We start from the raw sequence: 17,723 nt of genomic DNA on the forward strand, positions 1-17,723 counted from the left end.
CCTGCTATACTCAAAATCTCCCAATGTTTTCTCAAAGCTTTAGCAATTTTATAGCTCTGATTAGAATATGTTAATACACATGTCATGATTTTCTCACAGGTCTGATCATTATTCCTAGTTTTAGGGGTTAACAGATGTTCCCTGTGGTTGAAAAGGGCCCTTTTATATGCTCTATTAATAATCTTTTCTGGGTAACCCCTTTGTAAGAATTTATATTTCAAGTTTGTTGCTTGCCTTTTGTAGTCGGCATCAGAAGTACAAATTCTTCTAATTCTTAGGAATTGGGAGAATGGAAGACTTTTTCTTAGAGAGCTAGGATGAGCACTAGAAAAGTGTAGTACCGAGTTACTATCGGTCGGTTTCGTGTAAACTTGTGTTTTGAAGTTACCATCAACAATTTTAATCAAAACATCCAAGAAAGAGATTTCAACTGTACTGTTCGTATGAGTAAATTTTACTTTTGGATGACACATATCCATATAGTTCAGGAACTCATTCAGTTCATCAGAGCTTCCATTCCAAACCAGGAAAACGTCGTCGATGTAGCGGGTCCATAGTTTAACTTTCGTAAAGAATCGAGAAGGGTATATCCATTTCTGCTCAAATTCATTCATAAATAAATTAGCCACAGCCGGGGCCATAGTAATACCCATTGCTATTCCCGATTTTTGCTGGAACAAGCAATCTTCAAACATGAAAAAGCTATTTTGAAGTACCATTTTGGCAAGTTCACATAAAAATGCTGTAGGTACTTTAGGGGTGGTTCTCAAATCCAAGGTTTTCTTGATTATCTCTAGCGCTTCCTCTTGGGGGATGATGGTATAAAGGGAGCATACATCTATCGTGACAAGTATTGAATTATGGTCTGGTTGAATTAACTCTATTTTCTTCAAAAATTCCGTAGTATCCTGTAAATAGGAAACAGTCTTTTTTACAAATTTTTGAAGGAATTTATCGATATAAATTGATGCAGCTTCCAAAAGTGCACCTTTATTAGAGACAATGGGTCTCCCTGGTGGAGCAGTTAGTGACTTGTGAATCTTGGGGAGCAGATAGAAAATTGGAATTAATGGATGTAACACATTCAGAAATTTAAATTCTTTTTTGGTGAGATAACCTTGATCCAATGCAGTTTTCGTTAGTTTGTTAATTCTTAGCTGTAAATCAATAGTAGGATCATCCGTCAAAACTGTATAATCATTACTATATAGTTGTTTTTCCGCTTCCATCATATAATCAGTTCTTTTCAATAACACAATTTTCCCGCCTTTATCAGCTCTCCTGATGATTAGTTCTTTATCAGATGTCAAAGTCAGTATCGCATTCTTTTCTTTTTGATTGATGTTAAAAGTATGTCTACATTGTTTATCGTTGTTAATTTTGTCAATGTCCAACTTCATAAGTTTATGAAATGTTTCTAGTACCGGATCTACCGGACCAGGAGGTACCCAACTTGATTTCGGTGTTACTATGGATACAGTCTCTTCTTGTAAAGATGTTTCTTGTTGGGAGAAAAATGATTTAATACGTAATGTCCGGTAGAATTTTTCAATATCAATCTTATCTTGAAATGCATCTACCGGAACCATTGGAACAAAGGATAAACCCTTAGATAATACCGAAATCTCATCATTTGTCAATCTATGATTAGATAAATTTATAATCAAAGAGCCCACAAAAATCCCAGAATCAGACTGTGTTAAGGGAATTGTTGACCCCGCTGTGAGCGGGTTTGTGGTCGCTGATACTGATAAGGGCCTTGATTCTGATAGTATCCTTGGTTCTGGTATTGGCCCTGGTTTAAAGGGTTCCTTCGACCATTGCCTCTTCGTCGTCGACCTCTGCGCTGGAACTGAGGTTTTGGGCCTAAAAAATCTTCCTCGGAGCTTGAACCAAAACTAGAAGAATCAGAAGTATGATCAAAAGACACTTTTTTACCTTTCCCCGAATTCATTTCATCTTGACTTTTTATCCAAGGATATACTTTCATTTGTGCATAGTCATTCTCATCTCTCTTAAATTTCTTATATTTGTCCTTTTGGATTTCAGCTCTAAAGATATCTACTTTATTTTTCAATTCATCCTGTTGTTGTTTAAAATCTTTCTCCATTACATTTTGTTTCAAAATCTTCAGTTTGTCTTCTATCTCAGTTTTGATATTATTCATAGCCTGTTTTGTACGTTCAATAATCAGGACCATTAAATCGAGGGAGCATTTGTTCAAAATCCCAATCCATTTCTGATTAAATTCTTTATCTTCATTAAACATCCTCGGTTCTTTATATACTCGTAAGCCTCTTGGTATCAATTCCTTTTTACAATACTCAGTGAGAGTTGCCCCATGAAGTTCAGCTCTAATATAACGTTTAGATAAGATGGTCAATTCATCCCAGAGTGTAGAATTTTTAATATTAGGTTGTTCCCAATTCAAAGTAGTAGGAAAATCCAAAACTGTATTAATGAAAACTGAGTATAATGAAAGGGGTAGTATGAGTGTAATAAAAAGTTTTAATAAGAATAAGTTATAAAATTGAAAAGATAAGAAAAAAAGTGATAATTTAAATAAATAACTTTTAGCAAATTTATGTGTTTGAATTAAGTATAGTCACAAGAGTGAGGCCAATGATTGGAGAATAAGGAGCAAGTATAACTACGCTGAATACCCCAGTCATTGATTTTGGCTACGCGTAGGCTCCATTACTGAGGCTATCTCTTGTTAGTATAATTGACCTTTCATTAACATATTAGATTAAGTGGAAAGTATTTGGTTTATATTATTTGGTATAGGTTTTTCCACTGGGGAATTTTTGTATTTAGTGTGTTTACTGGAGTATCTCCCTGTATTATTAAAATGACACAGCAAGCCTGGCAGAACACACTTAGCTTTAGTTCAGATTTCATTAATACAGTTTTGGATTTTCCTACTACTTTGAATTGGGAACAACCTAATATTAAAAATTCTACACTCTGGGATGAATTGACCATCTTATCTAAACGTTATATTAGAGCTGAACTTCATGGGGCAACTCTCACTGAGTATTGTAAAAAGGAATTGATACCAAGAGGCTTACGAGTATATAAAGAACCGAGGATGTTTAATGAAGATAAAGAATTTAATCAGAAATGGATTGGGATTTTGAACAAATGCTCCCTCGATTTAATGGTCCTGATTATTGAACGTACAAAACAGGCTATGAATAATATCAAAACTGAGATAGAAGACAAACTGAAGATTTTGAAACAAAATGTAATGGAGAAAGATTTTAAACAACAACAGGATGAATTGAAAAATAAAGTAGATATCTTTAGAGCTGAAATCCAAAAGGACAAATATAAGAAATTTAAGAGAGATGAGAATGACTATGCACAAATGAAAGTATATCCTTGGATAAAAAGTCAAGATGAAATGAATTCGGGGAAAGGTAAAAAAGTGTCTTTTGATCATACTTCTGATTCTTCTAGTTTTGGTTCAAGCTCCGAGGAAGATTTTTTAGGCCCAAAACCTCAGTTCCAGCGCAGAGGTCGACGACGAAGAGGCAATGGTCGAAGGAACCCTTTAAACCAGGGCCAATACCAGAACCAAGGATACTATCAGAATCAAGGCCCTTATCAGTATCAGCGACCACAAACCCGCTCACAGCGGGGTCAACAATTCCCTTAACACAGTCTGATTCTGGGATTTTTGTGGGCTCTTTGATTATAAATTTATCTAATCATAGATTGACAAATGATGAGATTTCGGTATTATCTAAGGGTTTATCCTTTGTTCCAATGGTTCCGGTAGATGCATTTCAAGATAAGATTGATATTGAAAAATTCTACCGGACATTACGTATTAAATCATTTTTCTCCCAACAAGAAACATCTTTACAAGAAGAGACTGTATCCATAGTAACACCGAAATCAAGTTGGGTACCTCCTGGTCCGGTAGATCCGGTACTAGAAACATTTCATAAACTTATGAAGTTGGACATTGACAAAATTAACAACGATAAACAATGTAGACATACTTTTAACATCAATCAAAAAGAAAAGAATGCGATACTGACTTTGACATCTGATAAAGAACTAATCATCAGGAGAGCTGATAAAGGCGGGAAAATTGTGTTATTGAAAAGAACTGATTATATGATGGAAGCGGAAAAACAACTATATAGTAATGATTATACAGTTTTGACGGATGATCCTACTATTGATTTACAGCTAAGAATTAACAAACTAACGAAAACTGCATTGGATCAAGGTTATCTCACCAAAAAAGAATTTAAATTTCTGAATGTGTTACATCCATTAATTCCAATTTTCTATCTGCTCCCCAAGATTCACAAGTCACTAACTGCTCCACCAGGGAGACCCATTGTCTCTAATAAAGGTGCACTTTTGGAAGCTGCATCAATTTATATCGATAAATTCCTTCAAAAATTTGTAAAAAAGACTGTTTCCTATTTACAGGATACTACGGAATTTTTGAAGAAAATAGAGTTAATTCAACCAGACCATAATTCAATACTTGTCACGATAGATGTATGCTCCCTTTATACCATCATCCCCCAAGAGGAAGCGCTAGAGATAATCAAGAAAACCTTGGATTTGAGAACCACCCCTAAAGTACCTACAGCATTTTTATGTGAACTTGCCAAAATGGTACTTCAAAATAGCTTTTTCATGTTTGAAGATTGCTTGTTCCAGCAAAAATCGGGAATAGCAATGGGTATTACTATGGCCCCGGCTGTGGCTAATTTATTTATGAATGAATTTGAGCAGAAATGGATATACCCTTCTCGATTCTTTACGAAAGTTAAACTATGGACCCGCTACATCGACGACGTTTTCCTGGTTTGGAATGGAAGCTCTGATGAACTGAATGAGTTCCTGAACTATATGGATATGTGTCATCCAAAAGTAAAATTTACTCATACGAACAGTACAGTTGAAATCTCTTTCTTGGATGTTTTGATTAAAATTGTTGATGGTAACTTCAAAACACAAGTTTACACGAAACCGACCGATAGTAACTCGGTACTACACTTTTCTAGTGCTCATCCTAGCTCTCTAAGAAAAAGTCTTCCATTCTCCCAATTCCTAAGAATTAGAAGAATTTGTACTTCTGATGCCGACTACAAAAGGCAAGCAACAAACTTGAAATATAAATTCTTACAAAGGGGTTACCCAGAAAAGATTATTAATAGAGCATATAAAAGGGCCCTTTTCAACCACAGGGAACATCTGTTAACCCCTAAAACTAGGAATAATGATCAGACCTGTGAGAAAATCATGACATGTGTATTAACATATTCTAATCAGAGCTATAAAATTGCTAAAGCTTTGAGAAAACATTGGGAGATTTTGAGTATAGCAGGCACTTTTAAAGATTTTTCCCTTAGGATAGCCTATCGTCGGAATAGGAATCTTAAGGAGATATTATGCCCTTCTCAACCAAAAGATATGATTACTATTCTAGATAACTCCATGGAAGGCCACCAAATCTGTAATAAATGTCAGATGTGTGCTCTGATGGAATGCACCAAAGTATTTGTGAATCCCAAAAATAATAGGGAATACATCCTGAACCATACATCAAATTGCAAAACTCGTGGGATAGTTTATGCGTTAAGATGTCCCTGCAACCTAATTTATATAGGTCAAACTTCCAGGCAGTTTAATGTCAGGTTGATTGAACATAAAAGCAACATTAAAAACATGAATATGGGAGCACCATTAGCTAAACATTGTATTGCAAAGAAACATGAATTTATGTCACTAAAAGCTGTAATCATAGAAATTGTCAGACCTGATATTAGGGGAGGCAATTTCAGACGTAAACTTGCCCAACATGAACAGCGTTGGATCAACAGATTAAATACTTTGTATCCTAATGGTTTGAACAAACAAATAGAATGGCAACATTTCTACTAAGCAGAGTTTGTTTGTTTAGCCTGCTATGTTTGCTCACTGTGTGATTCTTGGCTGTTTCCTGCTCTGAAATCGGCAGCAGAGCTTTTGGCTTTTATCAATGAATCCCTGCACTAGTGAAATCTGATACTCTGACTGACGTCAGTACACAACCAGGTCTTTAAATCGAGGCTGTCGCCATTTTGTTGAACTGAGACCGCTTTCAATTGAATACTGAGCAGCAAGTAAGTGAACTTATCGTGCACAATAAATCTGAATGCATTACGTTTCTCTAAATGAACTTTCTTGTACTTTTTTCAGCGACTTGTTTCCTAAATTATCTGGCCCTGAGGCAGTGGGTTCGAGTTTACGCCCACGAAACGTTGGCCACGTTGGCTGTCTTGAAATACAAGTGCTGACTCAAGATAAGTTTGGATGAATGCCTTGTTTAAAATAACTATCAATAGATATAACTGAAAGCAAGCAGGTTTATGAGAAAAAGGCTGTTATGCAATATAAATGCTGACTCAAGACAAGTGTGAATGAATGCCTTGTCTCTATAATAACTATTAATAGATAAAACGGAAAGTAAGTAGGCTCATAAGAGATAGATTGTTATGAAAGGGGTTAAATAAGAGTGTAGTGAAAGAATTAGAATGTGAGTATAATGAAAGGGGTAGTATGAGTGTAATAAAAAGTTTTAATAAGAATAAGTTATAAAATTGAAAAGATAAGAAAAAAAGTGATAATTTAAATAAATAACTTTTAGCAAATTTATGTGTTTGAATTAAGTATAGTCACAAGAGTGAGGCCAATGATTGGAGAATAAGGAGCAAGTATAACTACGCTGAATACCCCAGTCATTGATTTTGGCTACGCGTAGGCTCCATTACTGAGGCTATCTCTTGTTAGTATAATTGACCTTTCATTAACATATTAGATTAAGTGGAAAGTATTTGGTTTATATTATTTGGTAAACAGTAGAACATGCCTGGTCTTTTTTCAAAGACACAGTGAGCGAGGCACAAAATCTGCACATCCCCAGATTCAGAAAGGGGTGCAAAAAGGGTCGAACAAAAGACCCAGTATGGATGACTAAAATAGTGAAGGAAGCGATAGGCAATAAGAAAAATTCATTCAGGGAATGGAAAAAGGACAAAACTGAAGGGAACCAGAAGGAGCACAGGAAGTATCAAAAAGAATGTCACCGTGTGGTTCGAAAAGCCAAAAGAGAGTATGAAGAGAGGCTAGCCAGGGAGGCACGAAATTTCAAACCGTTCTTCAGATATGTTAAAGGGAAACAGCCAGCTAGGGAGGAGGTAGGACCGCTGGACGAAGGAGACAGGAAGGGAGCGGTGAAGGAGGAGAAAGAAGTCGCAGAAAGACTCAACATGTTCTTCTCGTCTGTATTTACAAACGAAGACACAACCAACATACCGGAACCTGAACAAATCTTCAATGGAAATCAAGCAGAAAAATTAACATCCATGGAAGTGAGCCTTGATGATGTACACAGGCAGATAGAAAAACTTAAAACTGACAAATCCCCGGGTCCGGACGGAATCCATCCCAGGGTTCTGAAGGAATTAAAGGAGGAGATAGCGGAACTACTGCAGCAAATTTGCAACCTATCCTTGAAAACAGGCATGATCCCGGAGGATTGGAAGATAGCCAATGTCACGCCCATCTTTAAAAAGGGATCAAGAGGTGACCCGGGAAACTACAGACCAGTGAGTTTGACCTCGGTTCCGGGGAAACTGATGGAAGCACTGATTAAAGAACACATCGATGAACATCTGGAAAGAAACGAACTTTTGAAAACAACCCAACATGGTTTCTGCAGGGGGAGATCGTGCCTAACGAACTTATTGCACTTCTTCGAAGGAATTAACAAACGGATGGACAGAGGAGACCCCATAGACATCATATACCTTGATTTCCAAAAAGCCTTTGACAAGGTGCCTCACGAACGTCTACTCCGGAAACTGAAGAACCATGGAGTGGACGGAGACGTACATAGATGGATCAGAAACTGGTTGGCGGGTAGGAAACAGAGGGTAGGGGTGAAGGGCCACTACTCGGACTGGATGGGGGTCACGAGTGGTGTTCCGCAGGGCTCAGTGCTAGGGCCGCTGCTATTTAATATATTCATAAATGATCTAGAAACAGGCACGAAGTGTGAGATAATAAAATTTGCGGACGATACAAAACTATTTAGTGGAGCTGGGACTAAAGAGGAATGCGAAGAATTGCAAAGGGACTTGAACAAATTGGGGGAATGGGCGGCGAGATGGCAGATGAAGTTCAACGTTGAGAAATGTAAAGTATTGCATGTTGGAAACAGAAACCCGAGGTACAACTATACGATGGGAGGGATATTATTGAATGAGAGCAACCAAGAAAGGGACTTGGGGGTAATGGTGGACATGACAATGAAGCCGACGGCACAGTGCGCAACAGCCGCTAAGAAAGCAAATAGAATGCTAGGCATAATCAAGAAGGGTATTACAACAAGGACAAAAGAAGTTATCCTGCCATTGTATCGGGCGATGGTGCGCCCGCATCTGGAATACTGCGTCCAATATTGGTCTCCGTACCTTAGGAAGGATATGGCGTTACTCGAGAGGGTTCAGAGGAGAGCGACACGCTTGATAAAAGGGATGGAAAACCTCTCATACGCTGAGAGATTGGAGAAACTGGGTCTCTTTTCCCTGGAGAAGAGGAGACTTAGAGGGGATATGATAGAGACTTATAAAATCATGAAGGGCATAGAGAGAGTAGAGAAGGACAGATTCTTCAAACTTTCGAAAAATAAAAGAACAAGAGGACACTTGGAAAAGTTGAAAGGGGACAGATTTAAAACGAATGCTAGGAAGTTCTTCTTTACCCAACGAGTGGTGGACACCTGGAATGCGCTTCCAGAGGGAGTAATAGGGCAGAGTACAGTACAGGGGTTTAAGAAAGGATTGGACAATTTCCTGCTGGAAAAGGGGATAGAGGGGTATAGATAGAGGATTGCTGCACAGGTCCTGGACCTGTTGGGCCGCCGCGTGAGCGGACTGCTGGGCATGATGGACCTCAGGTCTGACCCAGCAGAGGCATTGCTTATGTTCTTATGTTCTTATGTATTGTTCTGCCTGTCTTCTTTCCGAAACCTCACTCTCATTCTGGAGAACAGGCTCTGCATACTTTGGACTGTAAGCGGGCTTTAGCTTACTATTTAGACCGTACTAAGCCCCACAGATCATCTCCTCAACTATTTCTGTCCTTTGATCCGAATAAATTGGGACGTCCTGTTTCTAAACGTACGCTGTCCAATTGGCTTGCAGCGTGCATTTCATTCTGTTATGCTCAGTCCGGACTGACACTGGAAGATTCTGTCACGGCCCATAGAGTTCGAGCTATGGCAGCATCTGTAGCTTTCCTCCGTTCAACTCCTATTGAGGAAATCTGCAAGGCTGCTACTTGGTCCTCAGTTCATACTTTTACATCTCATTATTGTCTGGATGCTTTCTCCAGACGGGATGGACACTTTGGCCAATCTGTTTTACAAAATTTGTTTTCCTAATGGCCAACTTTCCCTCCATCCCTCTTTTTGTTAGCTTGGAGGTCACCCATCAGTCAAGAATATGCTGCCTGCTTGTCCTGGGATAAGGCACAGTTACTTACCGTAACAGGTGTTATCCAGGGACAGCAGGCAGATATTCTTGCGTTCCACCCACCTCCCCGGGTTGACTTCTTAGCTGGCTTATCCTAACTGGGGACCGCGCGCCTCTGTCGGGCGGGAAGGCACTCGCGCGTGCGCGGTGCGGCCTGCTAGAACTTTCCAAGTTCTTAGAGTGCAATCACTCTAAAATTGTCTGTACCGGGGCTCCGTCGGTGCCGTCACCCATCAGTCAAGAATATCTGCCTGCTGTCCCTGGATAACACCTGTTACGGTAAGTAACTGTGCTTTACCTTGCTAATATCTCTTCTAGTAGATAGGTGTGTCATTCGGGATCACCACCCTGTTAGTTATTTCCTGCACCTGCCTACTGTCTCAATTAGAAAGTTTGAGTCTAAACTGATATTTTGGATGTTAGTCAGACCTTAAGGGTATAAAGAATAATCTGTTGCAATAACACAATGGGGGAATGTTTGAGCTCCATAAGTGTTTCTGATTGGTATGATTATTTCTTTTTTTTTTAATTGAAAAGCTTTTATTGAAAAACACTCCAAACATTACAGAACAATTGCACATGAAAGGCAAAAACAAAAATACATAGAGCTGAATATCACACTCCAAAATAGCACATAGAATTAAAATCAACAGCATAGACATGTGCAAGTCCTTCAAACTAATAAAACAATCTAGAATACCCACCAAAACACAGCCAATATCCCCCCTCCCACCCCCCAGGGACAAAGCACAATACCTACAGCTCTCAATAGGGTTGAGAGATAGTCAATTCCAAACAGATACCAAAGATTGAAAAGGAATATGGTTATGAGATCCCCCCCAGCATCGCCCATCTATTCCAACCCCCAGACCAACTCAAAGCCCCTGACCACCCCTACCACAGATCCCCACAGAAGCCCGAAAATTGCGCCACACATGAGCATAACCATGTAGTTTACCATGCTGCAAGGCCGTTAAATGATAAAGATTCTGCCAATTAAGTAAACGTTGCTCCACCAGGGCCCACGTGGGAGAGAGCGCCTGATTCCACAAAGAGGCAATGGCCAATCGAGCAGCAGTGAATGTCAACTTACAAAACAAAGAGTCACCCCCAGCCAGATCCAATTGATGCCAAAACAACAAGGCGTGTCGCCAATCAGCCGGTATCTGGACATCTAAGATCCGGGACACCCGATCAAAGACCTCAGTCCAGAAGCCACACACCTGCCCACACTGCCACCACATATGAAAATAGGTACCCACTTCCCCACAGCCCCTCCAACAGAGAACACTCGCACCTCCCCGCCAACGAGCCACAACCTGAGGGGTATAGTACCACCGAAAGAGAACCTTGTAACCATTCTCAATCAGCAAAGCAGAAATCCCCGCCGAGGAGATCTCCGACCATATGTCACCCCAAGTATCCCAGGGAATAACCGAACCACAATCATTTTCCCAGGCCCTCATGTAGGGAAGGGAGGCCCCCCTACCGTTAAGGCACCTATATATTGCAGAGAGAGCTCCCCTCCGAAGCACCGGACCCAATAGCAGCTCAAAGGGCATCTTCCCACCCCTCAAGTCGCCTAAGAGTCCCGAGGTCCTAATATAATGTGAAACCTGTAGGTAGGGGAACAGATCTCTTATCCCGAACCCAAACTTACCCCTGAGTTCAGTAAAGGGTCTAACACCTCCCTGGACCGGGTCCCACAACTGTCCCACACACACCAAACCCCGTGACTCCCAGTCTGCAAACACTCCCCCATCCCCTCCCGGAGGAAAGTCAGGGTTTGGTATGATTATTTCAATGTTTCAATTGTTCAATTGCAGTGTTTAATGTGTGTGTGTTATTTTTAGAGCAGAACAGAGTTGTAGTTCGGAGAGTTTCCCTGTACCCCTCCTTTGCCTGTGGTCCTATATAGGGTTATTGCCTGCTTTGGTATAGACTGAAGGGGGCAGCAGAGCTCTCTAGTGAGGAGGTGTTAAAAATCTGGAATGGATTCATTCTACAGGGCTTGCATGGGGAGAATTCTCTATTGTCCAGAATAACACACCTATCTACTAGAAAAGATATAGCAACATAAGAACCTAGTCTCTTTTTTTTTTCAGAAAGCTGCTGACAAAGTTGCTCATGAGACTCCTGAGGAAATTAAAAGCCATGGGTTAGGAGGCAATGTTCTGTTGTGGATGAGGAACTCGTTAATGGACAGAAAACAGAGGGTAGTGTTAAATCAGGGGTCTCAAAGTCCCTCCTTGAGGGCCACAATCCAGTCGGGTTTTCAGGATTTCCCCAATGAATATGCATGAGATCTATGTGCATGCACTGCTTTCAATGCGTATTCATTGGGGAAAACCTGAAAACCCGACTGGATTGCAGCCCTCAAGGAGGGACTTTGAGATCCCTCTGTTAAATGGTAATTTTTCTCAGTAATGGAGGGTGAATAGTAGCGCACCACAGGGATCTGAACTGAGACTGGTACCATTTAACTGGAAACCAAAACAACAAGTGAGGTGATCAAATTTCATCTGCCATTTGGATGCCCAGTCTTCCAATTTCCTAAGGTCTTCCTACAAATTTTAACAGTGCTCATGTATTTTAACAACTTTAAATAGTTTTGTGTCATCTACAAATTTAATGTAGACAAATGCAGTGATGCACATTGGGTAGAAGAATCTGAATTATAGTTACTTGATGCTAGGAGTTGGCACCCAAGAAAAAAATCTAGATGTCATAGACAATATGCTGAAATCTTCCGCCCAATATGTGGCAGCAGCCAAACAGCAAACATGATGCTAGGAATTATTAGAAAAGGGATGGAAAATAAAAAATATTATTATGCCTCTGTATCGCTCCATAGTGCAACCTCACCTTTAGTACTGCATTCAGTTCTGGTTGCCATATCTCAGAAAAGATGTAGTGGAATTAGAAAAGGTTCAGAGACGAGTGACCAAAATGGTAAAGTGGGTGGAACTCCTCTTATATGAAGAAAGGCTAAAGAAGTTAGGAATCTTCAGCTTGAAAAAGATACTCCTGAAGGAGTGGTGATTGAGGTCTACAAAATCCTGAGTGATGTAGAATGAGTAACAGTGAATCAGGTTTTGATTGTTTCACAAAGACAAAGATACACTCAATGAAGTTGCATGATAATACTTTTTAAATGAATAGGAGGAAATCTTTTTTTCACTCAATGAATAGCAGATGTGATTACAGCGGTTAGCATATATGGGTTTAAATAAGATTTGGACAATTTCTTGTAGGAAAATCTCATAGTTTGCTATTGAGATAGGCATGGGGAAACCACTGCTTGCCCTGGGACTGGTAACATGTAAAATTTCTTGGCTTAAACTTTTGTTTCTTTGCCACTGTTTCTTTTTCTCTTTCTTCAGGGACTTTTTCAGCAAAAATTTGGAGTTGGTGCAGCATCTGTCTGATATGAAGGATGAAGACCAGCCATTAGTGGATGTGCTTAATACACTCTTTTTTGTACCAATCCAGCGACTTCAGGAATATGCTCGACTCCTTCTGAAACTTGCAACATGCTTTGAAGTGGTAAGCCATCTTGTTGTGGGGCAGGCAATCATTGTACATTGGTGACATCTATTAGCTGGCATGAAGGCCCATGATTTGCATGGTTCTAGAAGGAGCACTGGTGAATAGGCCCAGTAGGCACGTGCCTAGGGCCTGAAACTGTTAGGGGGGGCCCACTGAAGGATGATGACTCGCCTTGCCATTTTTTTTTTTTAAATATCAACGGCACCCTCCTGGTATCAACATTAACGCCCCCCCCCCAAAAAAAAAAAAAAATCAACGGCAATGCGGCTGGATCTGTTACAGGAAGGTCCCACGATGACTGTATCTGCCGGTCCATTCCCCCTCCGACCTCACTTACTTGCTCTGGAAGAAGTGACGTCGGGGGGATGGACCGTCAGACGCAGTCATCGCGGGACCTTCCTGTAACAGATCCAGCCGCATTGCCGTTGATGCGGGGAGGGGGCCCATTGCCGGCAGCTGCAATATTTGGAGGGGGATAGAGAAAGGAGCATGGAAGGGTGGTGGAAAGGATGGTATGGAAGGGTGGTGAAGGAAAAGAAAGGGGGCAGGGTGGTATGGAAGGATTGTGAGAAGGATGGTATGGAAGGGTGGTAGAAGAAGAGAAAGGGGGCAGGGTGGTGGGAAGGATGGTATGGAAGGGTGGTGGAGGGAGAAAAAGGGGGCAGGGTGGTATGGAAGGGTGGTGGAGGGAGAAAGGGGCTGGGTGGTATGGAAGGGTGGTGGGAAGGATGATATGGAACGGTGGTGGGGAAGGATGGTATGGAAGGGTGGTAGAGGGAGATAAAAGCAGATGCTGATGGAATTGGTGTGCAAGGAAAGGGAAGAGAGACATAAGGGGGGGAGGATACTGGATGGAATTAGGTTGGAGGGAAAGAAAGGGGGCAGATGCTGATAGAAGTGGGGGGAAGGGAGAGGAGAGAGTGAAATGCCAGACTATGGGGGTGTGGGGAAGGGAAGGAGAGGAGAGATGCCAGACCATTGGAGGAGGGAAGGGAAGAAGATGGATGCCACACCAATGGAGGGGAGGGAGAGATGGAAGAGAGAGGCAGACAATTTCTGGAAGAGGCATTGAAAGAGAGCAGATGCCATATGGAAGAGGCATAGAGAGGGTAGACAGTGGATGGAAGGAAGAGAATGATGAGAAGATGAGGAAAGCAGAAACCAGACAACAAAGGTAGAAGAAAATTTATATTTGTTTTATTTATTTATTTTTGCTTTAGGATAAGGTATTATTGTAGTGTGTTGATAATCGTTTATTAATAGAAAATAGAAATAAGATGATACTGTTTATTGAACTAATTTTAATATATTTTTTTACTAATTCAGAGACTATAACTCCTTTCCTCAGGTCAGGACAGGGATACAGTAACAGCAGTATAGTTTACTGATCTGAAGAAAGAGGTTTTAACCTTTGAAAGCTAAGTGAGAAATGTGTTAGTCCAATAAAATGATGGGCACAAAATTTTCTTCCGCCATGCCCCATGCCTCCTTCCCAAATGCAAAACATAAATTGCTGGGCTTCCCAAAGCCCTGCCAGCTGAAGATCCCTTCCTCTAGAAAGGAAGGGGAGTTTTGTTCAGAGATGTTTGGAGGTTGCATTGAAGAAAAACTGTGCACTGGTATGGTAATCTTTGTTGTTTGTTTTGAATTTTAAAATAAAAGAAATAAAGTGGAAATAAAGAAGTAAATAAGAAAATTAGTAAATATTTGGGGGTGGGGCAGGGGGCCCAGTATACTTGTGTGCCTAGGGGCCCTTGACGAATTAATCCTGCCCTGCTGGTGCATCACTTTTTGCTAAGGTCTGTAACTGCAATGACTGAACAGAAGCAAAAAGTGGTAGGAATCAAGGATGCCAGGACTGTGAGTGCTTGAACACCCTGAACATTGAGAAAGATCCTTGACTTTGTCCAGGGAAGAGTAATTTCTGTTGAGTTTAGCACCCCTAATCATTTTGACAAGTTGACTCCAATATTAGGAAATGTTAAAAAAAAAAATTAAAAAAAAGAGTGAGAGATCAAATTCCTAGATAGTTGTGAGCAAAGACCCTGCTCTAAGTCCTAATTTTGATTGAACTAAGACCATGAAGCAGTAAGAAACCATCAGCTCAAAAAATACACGTTTCCCTTTTGTTCCATTATCTCTGGTTTCATTTGTCACATAAAAATCTCTTAATAAATGAAAATTCAAACTAACTTGAAAGCAATCTGTTTAAATGATATTCTCCATAAAAATGGTTCAAGAACTCCTGTTCCAGAAGGTAAAATACCTTCATATACTGTACTATTGTTAGCTGTTGCATACTTCTGAGAGAGCATTTGTTATTGACATGAGGGTGATTATAGTAACTTTCTTCTGCAAAAAATCACCAAAAGAGCATATTTTGGAATTTTAATTGGATAAGCTAATGCAGGAAAATGCAAAAAAACAACAACAACCCAACCCATTTATTCTGTCTCATGTCTTTGTGTAACTGTTCTCACTTTTCACAAATACAGTATTCAAAAGTCACTAGGAGACAACCCAAAACTCTTAGATCCAGCTGTTCTTTAATGCAAACTAATAAATAATCTCTTACTGCAGTAGTGAAGAAGTCCCATCAAGTTTTGTATATGATGGGGTAAAGATCTGGAGATTAAGAGTAGGGTTTTTTTAGACTCCTCTTTACAATTTCATGGTCGCATTTCATCAGTAGTAAAAACTGTTTTTCAAGATTCATATGGTTTTGAAATTATGGGACTTGCTTTCTCCATCTAACTTTCATCAAATCATGAAATGTTTTGTTTTACCATATTTTGATTATTGTAATTCTCTCTTGTGCGGACTCCGAAATAAATCATTGAGAACTCTTCAAGTGGCTCAGAATGCCGCAAAAGTGATTGGTGGTATTCCTCGCAATGTGCACGTTTCCTCTTTACTTGCAGAGCTTTATTGGCTCCCGATAATATGGAGCATTCAATTTAAGATCCTGACTTTGGTATATAAATCATTGAATGGTTTACTACCAGAAGTAGTTGCCTCATTATTGGAGTCATATGTACCTGTACGCTCATTGCATTCTCAGTCTAAACAATTATTAGTGGTTCCTCCTGTTCAATTCATAATTAAAGTCACAAGTCGTTCTCGCATTTTTTGGTGTGGCAGGTTCTCAATTATGGAATTCTCTTCCAGACTCAATTTGCTTGAAGGCTCATTTCTTTAGAAACGCTTTTCAAGATTTGGGAATGTTTTAGTTTCATTTCATATATTGTTTCTGTTTTATATGAGTTGTATGATAAATGTTTTAGGATACAGGAATTATGTTGTGTGTTATCATGTCATGGTATGCTTGTACAGTTTTAATATACGAACGTGATGCTGTAACCCACACAGATCTTGGATATGCGGAATATGTTCAAATAAATAAAATAAAACTACAGTTATGCATTACTTTTGCATGAAAATAATAATTATAGTTACTCATTACTCATTTCCAGCTGACTTTACCGTATTTTCACGCATATAACGCGCGCGTTATACGCGTTTTTACCTACCGCGCATACCCCTCGCGCGTTATATGCGTGAGCGCGGTATACAAAAGTTTTAAAACATAGTTCCCACCCCGCCCGACGCCCGATTCACCCCCCCAGCAGGACCACTCGCACCCCCACCCCGAACGACCACTCGCACGCGCTCCCACCCGCACCCGCATCCACGATCGGAGCAAGAGGGAGCCCAAGCCCTCTTGCCCGGCCGACTCCCCGACGTCCGATACATCCCCCCCCCCCCCGGCAGGACCACTCGCACCCCCACCCCGAACGACCGCTCGCACGCGCTCCCACCCGCACCCGTATCCACGATCGGAGCAAGAGGGAGCCCAAGCCCTCTTGCCCGGCCGACTCCCCGACGTCCGATACATCCCCCCCCCCGGCAGGACCACTCGCACCCCCACCCCGAACGACCGCTCGCACGCGCTCCCACCCGCACCCGCATCCACGATCGGAGCAAGAGGGAGCCCAAGCCCTCTTGCCCGGCCGACTCCCCGACGTCCGATACACCCCCCCCCCCCGGCAGGACCACTCGCACCCCCACCCCGAAGGACCGCCGACTTCCCGACAATATCGGGCCAGAAGGGAGCCCAAACCCTCCTGGCCACGGCGACCCCCTAACCCCACCCCGCACTACATTACGGGCAGGAGGGATCCCAGGCCCTCCTGCCCTCGACGCAAACCCCCCTCCCCCCCAACGACCGCCCCCCCCAAGAACCTCCGACCGCCCCCCCAGCCGACCCGCGACCCCCCTGGCGACCCCCCCACCCCCCTTCCCCGTACCTTTGGTAGTTGGCCGGACAGACGGGAGCCAAACCCGCCTGTCCGGCAGGCAGCCAACGAAGGAATGAGGCCGGATTGGCCCATCCATCCTAAAGCTCCGCCTACTGGTGGGGCCTAAGGCGCGTGGGCCAATCAGAATAGGCCCTGGAGCCTTAGGTCCCACCTGGGGGCGCGGCCTGAGGCACATGGGCCCAACCCGACCATGTGCCTCAGGCCGCGCCCCTAGGTGGGACCTAAGGCTCCAGGGCCTATTCTGATTGGCCCACGCGCCTTAGGCCCCACCAGTAGGCGGAGCTTTAGGATGGATGGGCCAATC

The 17,723-nt window shown here is 41.7% G+C and overlaps 1 protein-coding gene across 3 annotated transcripts in view; it reads left to right on the plus strand.

The window, feature by feature from the left end:
• ALS2 (alsin Rho guanine nucleotide exchange factor ALS2) overlaps positions 1–17,723 on the plus strand; it is a 242,257-nt gene that overhangs the window by 102,917 nt on the left and 121,617 nt on the right. For all 3 annotated transcript variants that reach the window (XM_033944890.1, XM_033944888.1, XM_033944891.1), the window contains exon 13: positions 12,935–13,097. In XM_033944890.1, coding sequence (XP_033800781.1) covers positions 12,935–13,097 — 163 coding nt within the window. The remainder of the gene's footprint in view (positions 1–12,934; positions 13,098–17,723) is intronic.

This window comes from Geotrypetes seraphini, chromosome 5 (genome assembly GCF_902459505.1).
Source record: "Geotrypetes seraphini chromosome 5, aGeoSer1.1, whole genome shotgun sequence".
NCBI lineage: Eukaryota > Metazoa > Chordata > Amphibia > Gymnophiona > Dermophiidae > Geotrypetes > Geotrypetes seraphini.